This window comes from Arachis stenosperma, chromosome 1 (assembly GCF_014773155.1).
Source record: "Arachis stenosperma cultivar V10309 chromosome 1, arast.V10309.gnm1.PFL2, whole genome shotgun sequence".
Classification (NCBI taxonomy): Eukaryota; Viridiplantae; Streptophyta; class Magnoliopsida; order Fabales; family Fabaceae; genus Arachis; species Arachis stenosperma.
This window is the reverse complement of record NC_080377.1, coordinates 121,350,091-121,362,805: the sequence shown is the minus strand read 5'-3', so window position 1 is coordinate 121,362,805 and position 12,715 is coordinate 121,350,091. Positions and strand designations below refer to the sequence as shown.

Genomic DNA, 12,715 nt, shown 5'->3' with positions numbered 1-12,715 from the left:
TCATTAGAAGTAAAGCAGGAGGGTTCAAATAAAAGGCCTTTCAAACAAGTGTAGAACCAAATAGTGTACAACAAGCTCTCAGTATACTTGAATGAAAAGCAGCAATGAATACAGAATATGAAGCACTAATGAAGAATAAAACCTGAAACTTGGTCACTCTCCCCCCTAATAGAGAAGTAATTGGAAGCAGATGAGTGTTTAGGATCAAGTACAATGTAGATGGGTCCCTACAAAAATACAAAGCCAAGCTAATAGCACAAGTGTTTGCACAAAAACCTAGTTTTGATTTCACTGAGACATACAGTCCAGTGGTAAAACCAACCTCTATCAGGCTACTTCTGTCAATGGCCTTGACAAAGTCTTGGGTGATAAGGCAGCTAAATGTGAACAACGCATTCCTGCATGGAGAATTGGTAGAAGAAGTGTATATAAAACAGCACAAAGCTGAACAAGGTTCTTTATGGGTTAAAACAAGCCCCAAGAGACTGGTATCACAAGCTGGCAACTGGACTAGGTGAAATTGGCTTTCAAGCAACAAAGTTTGATATCTCAAATTTCTTGAGAAATGTTGATGGCATAAAGACCTATATACTAGTGTACGTGGATGATATAATCATCACAGGTGAATCAGAGAAGCTAGTAAAAGAAGCAATTGAGCAACTGAACGCAAAATTTGTTCTCAAAGACATGGGGAGTCTTCATTACTTCCTTGGCATTCAGGTGGAAAGATCTAAAGCTGGTGATTTGCTCTTATCACAGCAGAAGTACATTGGTGAAATTCTAAAAAAAGCTGGCATGGCTGGTTGCACAAGCTGTCACACCCCATTGCCTTCAACTGTAAAATTCTCAGCTTTAGGTGGGCCACAATTCGTAAATCTTCAGCTATATAGGTCAGTAATTGGAAGCCTTAAGTACCTGGCAATAACAAGGCCAAAAATCTCTTACAGTGTCAACAAAATGGCACAGTTTGTTCAAGCTCCTTTGGATGTTCACTGGCAAATGGTAAAAAAGATCCTGAGATATCTCAGTAGCACAAGACACTATGGACTGTACCTGAAGCAAGAAAACTCGATGCAAATCGCTGTATATAGTGATTCAGATTGGGCTAGAGATCCAGATGACAGGAAGTCTACAAGCGGGTACTGCGTGTTTCTATGTGGGAATTTGATTTCGTGGGCGTAGAAAAAACAAACTACAGTTGCGAGGTCCAGTACAGAAGCAAAATATAGAAGCTTGGCTGACCTGGTGGCAAAGTTACTGTGAATAAAGAATTTCATGGTTGAATTACAGTGTCACTTAAGAGAAGCACCATTAATGTACTGTGACAATCTGAGTGCAGTACTATTAGCAGCCAATCCAATCCTTCACTTAAAGTCCAAACACTTTGAAATAGACCTTCACTTTGTAAGAGGTCATGTAAACAACAAAAATGTCAAAATCAGCCATATTCCAGAAATCGTTCAGGTAGCTGATGTTCTGACAAAAGCAGTACCCTCAGAAAAGTTCTTGCAGTTCAAGTACAGGTTGAATATTGTTGAAATGGAGAGCGATGATCAACAGGCTAATCAAGAAATAAGAACTAGCAGCAACACCTAATGGGAGTGCAGAGATTTACTCTCATGTGTACTGTTCTTGCAGAAAAATTTTGAAAAAAAAGATAGCGGAGATGGTAATAGGAGTGTCTTAACTACTGCTGAGTCAGCTAAACGAAATTAGAAAGCTAGTTTATGTTTAAGAGAAGTTAGTTAGAAGTTAACAATTCAGTTAACAGCTAGTAATTCTGTTCATTAGTTAGTTACAAGTTAACACTTTTATACCTTTTTAAAAGGACTTTTCTTTATAAGTATAAAATGAATCACTTACTCACTGTACACTCACTTTACCAATTATACATTTGCATTTGAAATAGATTTAGGTCAGTTCTTTTTCTCCTCTCTCTGTTTTTGAAATTTTGTTTCACTACTCACTCTCTCTCTCTGAGATCTGATTCTTTCTATCACACACCACAAATTTTTAATATCTTTCATGTATTTTATATTTTAATATATATTTTAAATAAATGACTAATGTAATTACTATTTTTTTTTATGTACACGTATAATGATTGTATAATAACATATAGACAGATGAAGGAGAGGGTAAAAGATCAAGAAATAAGGTAGCACATATTATGGCTATAATCAAGCAAAATATAGTTTAATTTTATGTTAAGAAGATTCAAGCAATAGTAGTTAGTCTGCAGTTTCGTTGATTATGGCTTTATTCATTTTTCAAGAGGAGAGCATGATTAAGCCTATATTATATCCTATTTAAAAGGACAAGCTAGCTAGTTAGGTAGAGGCTTTGTATTCATCCCATTGGTTACTCTCAAGAAAATTTTGATAATTCATATAAAGTTGATGGAACCCTACTTAATAAGTTACTCAATATTCTTCAACAACTAGCTAAGCTAATCCAATTCTTCGGGAATATTGGTTATGCTGGAAAGGTGCAACTCAAATTTAATTTGCGGAATAATAGCATCCACGTCCTCCCATTAATATCATTTAATCTAACTAAATTAGATTGCTCTAGTGATTAGTTCACTAGTTTACTTAAATAAGTATTGAATTGTGAGTTCGAATTTTACATTCTACATATTGCAATTCATTGACTAGTTATAAATTCTTAAATAGATTCGATTCGCAACAGATTAGTTCTTAGGTTACCGAATTGAAAGATACCATAAAAAAATATATCATTTAATCTAGAAACTATTTTAATAAGTTGTATTTATTTTCATTCGGTACTCTAGCTAGCCAATTATAATTATTTTATACAAAGTAGTGATGCGTTAATTTTCGCTGCATATATTGATCGCCCTAGCTACATATACATGTAAAGATATAGCTTTTAATTTAATGGTGTTTAGGACCACTTATATAATTAAATTATTGATTATGATGAAGAAAACATTGCTACCAACCCATTATCAATCAAAGTATACCAATTATTGTTCTAAACAGTTCGCAAATGCCTGATTTTAGTTGTGACTATATCATCATCTCTACAAACTAATTATATAGGGTTACCTTTTTCCGATCCGTTTATATATGCGCATTCCAATTTTGTGTGCACCATTAAATTATAACAAGTGATAGCCAACGAAGATGCTATTGTGCAATATTTCTTATTAAATATAAAGGGGTCCACAAAAGTAGTAATGTATTAAAGAGATTTTTCTTATAGAAATATAATTGTTTAGGTGTTTTTTTACTATTGATTTAATTTTTGAAATAAATAATTTAACGACGTAATATCAAAATTTTTATAATATAAAAAAAATTAAAATAGTGTATTAAAAATATAATTATTATTACGTGTCATTTTTATATAGTATAAACTTATACTTTAAAAATAATTTCGTATTATTCTTATGATACACATATTTATATGTTTATTTTATAAATTTAATTTTAATATATTATTATTGTAATAGTTTTATATGTATATTTAATTATGTATTGTTATATAAGTAAAAAATAATTATTTTTATATTAATTATATAAATAATTATTTAAAAAAATAAATATAATAATTAAACGATGGTATAAAATATATTATAATATGGATGTATTAAAATTAAACTTATTTTATTAGTACTAATTAATATTTTGGCTGTTGTGGAAGCTAAAAGGTGCAGTGTGAAAGGAGGTGGCAGCTAAATAGAAAATTTATTTTAATTTAGGGAGATATTCCGGAAGAAGGATCAGTTCCTACTCCCCAAAAGGAGACTATAGACCTCCAAAGAGACTAAAAGCAAAACAAACTTAGAATAATGCATCTTAACTCATTAGCATTTGACACGTTTGCCCATTATTCAATTCTTCTCATATAGAATAATAAAATTAACAGGATTAGCTTACTAAAAATACACTCAAATTATCTTGTCCTCGTTAACAAAAATATTTTTTAATTTTGTTATTAATAGAGAATATTTTTAAACATTAAAAAATAACAAAAGTATTTTTTTATAAACCGAAACATTTTACGTTAACAAAAAAAATAAATATATTTTTGTCATATTTTTAAATAATATAAAAATATTTTTATCGATAATATAATTCGAAAATATTTCTGTTAGTGTCAAAATAATTCAGATATATTTTCGATAATTTATCCGGGTAACAAATTTAGAACATCATGCATATGTTATAATGTCAAGCTCCACCAATTCCCAATACACTCATTATAATACAGGTTCACGAGCATTCATGAACATATTATATATATCGTAATGAACTAATTAATTGTGTTTCATTTTTTGTTTATATAGTTATCTTATTCCACTATATGGTTTTTTTGATAGGTAAGAAACTAACATAATATTATTATTATAAAGCAGGGTTTTGGAACTTAGGTCATTAGTTAATCATAATTCTGATGGTGATGAAGGGATAAGAAGGGACAAGGGGAAGGGACGAATATGAAAAAGTAACATAGAGTTAGCATGAAAAGCATATTTTGAAGATGTTAGAAAAGTCATCACATGAGTCGTAGTTATATTAAACGATGGTATTATTATTTAGCCTTTTGTTTTCTTTTTCTTAATTTTCTACTCAATTTCTCATTCGGAAGTCCAAAATGTCAGAAGAAAAATTAGACCTACCCTTTATAATTTTAGAGAATTTTTCTGAAGATACAGTAAAGAAAGAGAAGTTCTTATGTTATGTATAATGCTCTTGTTAAAATAGCAATAAACGACATTCTTAAATACGGTTAGAACAATAAGTTTTTTTTAACTTTATTACTTTTTTTTTATCAAAAATAGAAGATTCGAACCCGCAACTTCTTAATTAAGTATGGAGAGATTATGTCATTTGAGTTATAACTTATTGGCAACTTTATTACTATATTATAGCGAAAATAATGTATTGTATTTGTTAAATAAATATTCATTATTTCAGACTTTTCTCTTGTCCGTTTAATTTTTTAAGAAAAGTAATTTATGATATAATATTAAAGTCTTTATAATCTAAAATTTTAATTTTTTTAATATATGTAAAAGTTCATACAAATTCTAAGTTATTAAGAGAAGTAATTTTATGAGATTATTGATTTAGGTTCAATTTGGATAAATAGTTTAATTAAGTTCTTTTTAAAAAATAGTTTAAATAATAAATGATTATATTAAAAGTAGCTTATAAATAAGTTATTTTATATTTGAACTTTTAGTTCTAAAAATATTTATTTTATAGAAATATAATAAAAAACAATAGTATTATGAGAGAAATCATTTTTTTTACTTCTCTATAAACTCCTAAATAGTTTTTTAAAAAACTACAATTTAATTTTAAAAATTATACCAAACATTAATATTACTATTTTTCAAAAGTCAAAATTTAAAAAAAATTACTTTTAAAACATTTTAAACGGCCCTTATTCTATATTTATTTCATGAGAAAAATAAAATAAAATAAGATGAATAGTCCATCTTGCTTTGAGAAATTAAAATATCCCCCCCACCCCCCTAATTTTGTAATCAATTAGTGATCTTTTAAAAAAACATGTATTATCTTAGCACTGTGACCTTAGTGCAAAGTTGATTGCATGAAATGAGAATTCATCATATATGTATTTATTTGTCAAGCTAAGCGATGAAATTTCTTCATGTAAAGTCATAACAACATTATAATTTTAATTTAATTAAATATAATAATAGTAATTACTGGAAAAATTTATTGACCAAGGGACGCATTGTTGGGAACTAAGGCACTAGAGAGGAATATCTTGTGTTCAATGACAGAGTGATACTAACACTGCCATCCATAGTTTCATAACTCCTTAGTCAAAAGATTGCCGGATTTTCAGGATTTATGGGGTTGACCTTTTTCTATTGGACGGTGTTCTCCATTAAACGGTTCCAGGAAATTATAGATATATAATTATTTATATTATATATGAAACTATTTATATATATATATATATTTTTTTATTAATTTAAATTTGAATAAATGGTAAGTAAGTCTTTGATTTTTATCTTAAAAATAAATAAGTCATTTGATTAATTAAAAGTACAAAAACATCATTTACTTTTTAAAATGTGGGATATTTAAGTTTTTTTGAAAATTAACTTGTCTTTATATATTTTGGACAGAAAAATTTAAATATTTCGTATTTTAGAAGATTAAGGGACATTTTTGTATTTTCAATTAGTTAAGACTTATATGTCTTCGAATTAAAAAAAAATTAGGAATTTATTTTTTTCTTTAAATTTTTGGAAAAAAATAATAACATGATATAGTATTATTAAAGTTTTTATAATCGAAAATTCTAGAATTGAATTTTTCTTTAAAAAAATTGTGTAATATATGTGATAATATTTTGTGTGTGTCTTTTTTTTTATCAGTTTAATTTTTTTTCGACAAGTGGTTGATGAAATGCATTATCTCTCTAATTTGTGTGTTAGTCTAATTTTGTGTAATATTTTTGAAATAAGAAAAAATTGACTTTTGGCATTTGCATTATTATCTGAAGCGTCTTTGACCCAAATTGCTTACATATATATACATGTGTTTGTTTGTTTGTTTGATTGTTATCTTTTTGTATCCTCAAAATTTGACCTCTCTTTGAATTGAGGCAGATTAAAGCGTGTATTTTCTCCTTTCTTAAGACAAATTATACTTATGTTAGGTATAAAAGGTGTAGAACAGTAGAAAGATGTGGCATGAAAAATGTTCTAATCCATTGTATTTGCATAGCCTACCATATACTATGCTTACTTGATGAACATTGTGCTTCTATACGTAGATACCCCAATTATTTATCATTATGCCTTGTCTTTCTTAAACTATATATAATCAGTCATAAAAAATGTAGACTATTTTATATTGACGCGTTATTATGAATACCGTAATATATACATATAATAAATTAGTCGCACATCGATAAAAAAAAAAAGAAAGAAATAAACTCATTAAGTTAATGTGTTAAAGTTTTGAGTTGGATATAATATTTTTAAATTTATGCGACAATTCTTGTATTGGCAAAGTCATTTTAATTAAAATAAAAACTTTTACATATAATTGGCTTTTAAGAGATGTAAATCTGTTCAATTCTTGATGGAATTTTTGGTAATAGAATTTAGATAAAGTACCGTTTGATAATCTTTATATGAATTAGTAGTATCTCTTTTCTCTTTTTTTTTTTGTTTTTTTGTTTTTGTTATAGTATCTCTTTTCTCTTTTACTTGTTGAGAAAGGTGAATAAAAATAGCTAAGCTACAAAATTCGAACTTTAGGTGATGGTCCAATAATTAATTTTTAATATATACTTAATTATTGGTGTAATGCGACGCCGTCTTTGGTGTGTAAGATATTTTAATTGGGAATCACTCATATAAAGACGCTTAAAACGTCTTTTTTTAAAGGTGTTTTTTAATACTTAAAATTTAACTTATATAATCAATCAAATTATGTTATTTTTGTCAAAATTAGACGAAATAAATTAGTTTAATCGAAAAATCAATAAACCAAATCTTGAATCAATTTAAATTAATATTTTTTATAAAAATAACTATAATATTTCTATTATAGAAAATGACTTAAAATATTTCTATTATATATTTTAAAAATTCTAAATCCTAATCTTTCTCTTTTCTCTATACCATTATTGAATTAGAATTTAGAATTTTTAAAATTAATATATATAATAAGAATATTTTGGTTTTTTTATAATAAGAGTATTATAGCCATTTTCTATAAAAAAGAAGATTAATTTAGATTGATTCAAGATTTGATTTATCGATTTTTCGGTCAAATCAGTTTGTTTGGTCTAATTTTGACAAAAATAACACAATTTGATCAGTTATATAAGTTAAATTTTAATTATTAAAAAGCGTTTAAAAAAAAAGACATTTTAAGAGTCTTTATGTGAATGGCTCCCATTTTAATTAGTTCGAAATATTGTTTAACGCATAGAGAAATTATTATTATTATTAATGTTGATAAATGAATTGAAGGAAAAATTAAACTAGCTAGTATACAAATTGGATAAGCTATGTAATGAAAACGATATGACATGATGAGAAGAAATTCATATATATGGATATGGTATGTAAAAGGTTGACCTATATATTTGTACTTAGAAAATGTTCCGTATTTTAAGAATGTGCCAAAATTGAAGTTCATTTTGTTCTTAAATTTCCCTGGCCTGTCTGGTCTCAAAGTAGTGTATCCAAGTTCATTTGTGTGAATTGAACAATTACCACTTGAAGAAACAAAATTTGATAACAGCTACTGTGCTGCAAATTCCAAATCTATTTTAATTTCGTCTTTTAGTTCTCTTCGTATTTTTTTATTTGTTAATATAGTTTGTTGGTAAATTAAACAATCTATGCATATAATAATAATCTCTAATTTACTTGAGAGAAAAGTATAAATCGATCCTTTATTTTTTGGTTTGCAAACATTTAAGTCCTTAAAAATTTAAAAATACATTCAAGTTCTTAACCTCTTTAAAATTTGGACACATCGATTTCTGAATCTAATTTGTCTCATTTTAAAAATTCTCTCACGTGTGTATCCGTATGAACCAGGTCAGCACAATAGGAATTACGTTTGATTTTTTCATTGGATCTGACAAACCCAAGTGAACATGAGGAATCGATATGTCCAAATTTTAAAAAAATCAGAAACTTAAATGTATTTTAAAAATTTATGAGAATTTAAATGTCTACGAATCAAAAGGTCAATGACTTATTATTTATCCTTTTCTCTTTACTTTATGCTCAATTTTTCTTAATCAATAAGGATCATATTCTGAATCAATTATTAAAATTAGTCACCGTATATTTAAGTATAATTAAATATATTATTTAATTTATTTTTTTTATGTATTTTATATTTTAATATATATTTTATATTAATAAATAATTTTAATGTATATCGTCTAACATGATTGATTCCGATATTATTATAAAATTATTTATCTCAATAGTGTAAATTAAACTGATATGGAAAAAAAAAATCATCTTTAAAATAAGAGTTGCACTCATTATTTTTTTCAGAACTCATAAAAACATTTATCCGGAGTAAGGAACGTACGATATATCTTGATAGAACTCACGTCCCACGTTAAACATGTTCTGAATGTTCCAGTGAACAGGTTATTTTCCACTTTTGTTTGCATTCTGAATATTTATATATATATATGTGTGTATGTGCAACATGCTTTAACAATTTGCATCGTAATTGTACTACTCTTTCGTTAATTAAACAACATACATTACGAAATGTATGTAGACTTAAATTAAAGCACATGACGATGAGTGCTTTTTTTGGTGTTGGAGTATAAATTAAAGATGAATTAATAAATAAAGTACATATACAATTGTGATTAATTAGATGAAGCTAATTAAGATGAATTAAATTAAAATGAAGAAGCCGCCAAAGCATAGAATGAAGAAGAAAAGGACGGGCACGATTGTTGTGTTAATGTCTTGTCGTCCTTTAAGCGCACGCTTTGGGGTTTGGAACTAAATAATTAAGGTTAAGAAGCAATATTATAAACCTAGGCGTGAATCTGTGTTCCCCAGTCTTTTCTTGTTTTTATAAAGTATACGTAACTATGTTGGTTTCAAACTCTACATTTGCACCATTCTTAACATAAAATATTTCTTAGTGCCTCCTCTATTATTTACAAACACCCTCCTCCTGTATGTTCCATTGCACCCACTATACTCAATTTTAAAAGAGCAATGCTAAGGAGCCAGCAATTTTTGTGATTGTTAGCCATCAACTAGCCATCAATGATGATTTGATGGTGTGAGATTGATATGAGATTTCATCCAATGGCTCACCTTCCCCTGCTGGTTACATGCTGGCCAAAATTCAATAAAACTGCTGGCCCCTAGACTTTTCCATTTTAAAATTCACTAGAGTACTCCACCACCATCATAATATCACATACTTCAAATTAAACAATCATAAATAATGCCCATATGTTCTAGCAAGAAAATACCTCAAAGGTGTTTTTGGCCAATATTTTTTGTTATTAGTTTAATTTAAAAAAATATATATAAGTAAACAATGTATATTGTGAATAATGTAAACAACGATTTGAAAAAGGAAAGTAAAATTAAAATTAAAATTTAGATTTTTAATTAATTAAATAATTATTAACCAATTTTCAAATTTAAAAAATTATAATTAACACCTAAACATATTCACACTCATGATTACTCTTAATTCCATCATAACCTTACTTTTGATGACTAGTCAATTTTTTTATTTTAACCATCTAATAATATATTTTTCAAGAATACTGATTAACTATTGATCAGAAACAATAAATTCTACTTCTGGTATTTTTACATTTTTGAGTAAATTTTCACTTTAACTTGGCCAATCACTATTATGTTCATTGATAGTTTGAAAAATTAACATCATATAAATTTTCATGGTCTATAATATTCAATAGTTTATTAGAATGCATTTAGTGTGGTTTTAACATTTGAATTGATTCATGCATGATATAAAATAGCAACTTCAATAGGGTATTCTTTGATATCATTTCTGACGCCTACAAGAATTATATCAATTTAAAATTAAAATTTATATTAAAAATAATTGATGAAATAAGACAAATCTCTATTTGTAACTAAAAAATCGTATTATTTTACTAGAAAACCAATCAAAATGTGTCATTTTATATAACTATTTTTGTTCAGTTTTTTTAATTTTAATTGAATTGAGTCAAATTATACATTTAATTTTAAATCATTATTTATAAGGGGAATGTTACGAAAATAATAATTATCTTGAATAACATGAACAACCACCAATCAAATATAAGTATATTACATCCTAATTTAATGCTACTCATTAAATTTACTCTTTTAACCCTATTAATTCACATTATTTACACATTGTTCAAGAATGTCATTAGTTACTTATACTTTTCCTATTTATAATATGTAATTCTACGAATGCTGATATTTTTGTTGAATCTAAAATAAAATTGAAATAAAAGGTAACATGGAAGATGCTCTAATAACCAATATGATCATTAACTCTGGATTGAAATGAATCATATTTATAAAAGACGAGAATAAGTACTAAATAGTCAAATTAATTCTTGAAAGATTACTCATTTTTTAAATTGATTTTTTTTAAAAAAATTATTAAATTTATTTGTTAATGTGATATGTTAACTAACGTCATAACATATACCGAATAATCCTAATTAATTTATGAAAGTAGATCAAATTAATCCTAAATAATTGAGAGATTCAATGCTTTAAATTTTTTCCTCGATTAAATTTTAATTTGATTTAGTTTCATAAACTAATAGTTAATTAAGACTTTTAAGTGTGTGTTATGATAGTGTCACTTAATATATTATATTAATAGATTTTGATATGATCAACAAAAAAATGACAGAAAAATTATCATGACTAATTTAAAATTTTTAAAAAACAAATTTGATTAAATTTTTTTTTAAAGATCCATTTAAAAAACAAATAATCTTTTAAACACCAATTTAACTATTTACTCATAAAGATAATGATCAAAGTAATTAAGTCAATACTGTATTTAGAAGGTGATAAACGAGAATCGTCCGATTATGAAAACTACTAAACAATCGATATTATAACGAACTCTAATAGAAAAAGTTGTTCAAACTTGTATAATGATTATCAAAATCTTATCTTTAGATCATAACATATATACATGGCAGTGTATCAACTCATGAGTTTTAATTGTCTTGGTTAATTTAACTAAGATTGCATGTCCACTTCTCATAACCTACACGGATTTGATGCCTCAAAATTAGAGGGGGTGTCATTATCTACTTACCTTTTTACAAGTCAGAGTTCACACCGTGGATGGTGGTGACTGGTGGCCGTGGGAGGAAATCAGATTCGGTTTATGAAGAGGCATGCCACGTGCCCCGCCATCCCATGACGGCGCAACACATGTCTCTATTTTACATAGGGTTCATGTAGGGGACCATTTGCAACTTGGTATCGTTTTAGTAAAACCCCACTTTTGGGTTGGTGACCTTTCATACACAATTATGAATGAAACATATATATGGTTATCATTGAAAAGTTGGTTTTTGAAAATACATGGATGGATCATTAGATTTGGATATATATGGTTTCTTCTTCGTAACAGCAAATCAGTGTTTATGAGTTGCATTGATTAAAATTTGGGATAGAATGAAAATTTTTTAATAAAATTTAATTGGTTCAAGTTGATTTGAGTTTTAAGTTTTTTTTTTTTTTGGAATAAATTCAAACTAATCTAAACCGATTAAATTTGAATTGCATCGATTGTATTAGAGTTTTTAAATATTTGATTGAAAATAAAATTTTAAAAAAAAGTTATTTATAAATATTTAATGATAAAAAAACACGAGTAATTTATTATCAATTTTATACTTAAAATGAATATCATAATTGAAACATTTTATGATATGGATGTTACAAATCTAATTTCATAATTTGGATTTATGCATTATAATTCGATACTTTATATTATAACTCAGCATTATATATACGTTATATCTTGAAATAAAAACGTTTGACTAGACGTTATCACTTATTAAAATTTAATAACTGCTCTTCAATTCGAATAATCAACAGTAACATAACCGACCTTTCATGTTTCACCTATAAAAGTATGATATCTTATTCTTGACGGATATACTGAATTCACAATACCAATTTAAA

At 26.8% G+C, this 12,715-nt stretch overlaps 1 protein-coding gene across 1 annotated transcript; it reads left to right on the top strand.

The window, feature by feature from the left end:
• The first annotated feature begins 344 nt into the window (after positions 1-344).
• On the top strand, positions 345-1,596 carry LOC130932939 (uncharacterized mitochondrial protein AtMg00810-like). Its single transcript, XM_057862410.1, has 3 exons — positions 345-488; positions 583-1,146; positions 1,291-1,596. The coding sequence occupies exons 1-3, from the start codon at positions 345-347 to the stop codon at positions 1,594-1,596; spliced, it is 1,014 nt and encodes a 337-aa protein (XP_057718393.1).
• Positions 1,597-12,715: the final 11,119 nt, after the last annotated feature.

Coding starts and splice junctions, on each gene's coding strand:
- LOC130932939 (XM_057862410.1), top strand. CDS start 345: ATGGCCTTGACAAAGTCTTGGGTGATAAGGCAGCTAAATGTGAACAAC. Junction 489..582: donor AAACAAGCCCCAAGAGACTG/GTATCACAAGCT, acceptor GATGGCATAAAG/ACCTATATACTAGTGTACGT. Junction 1,147..1,290: donor AGTCTACAAGCGGGTACTGC/GTGTTTCTATGT, acceptor GTTGAATTACAG/TGTCACTTAAGAGAAGCACC.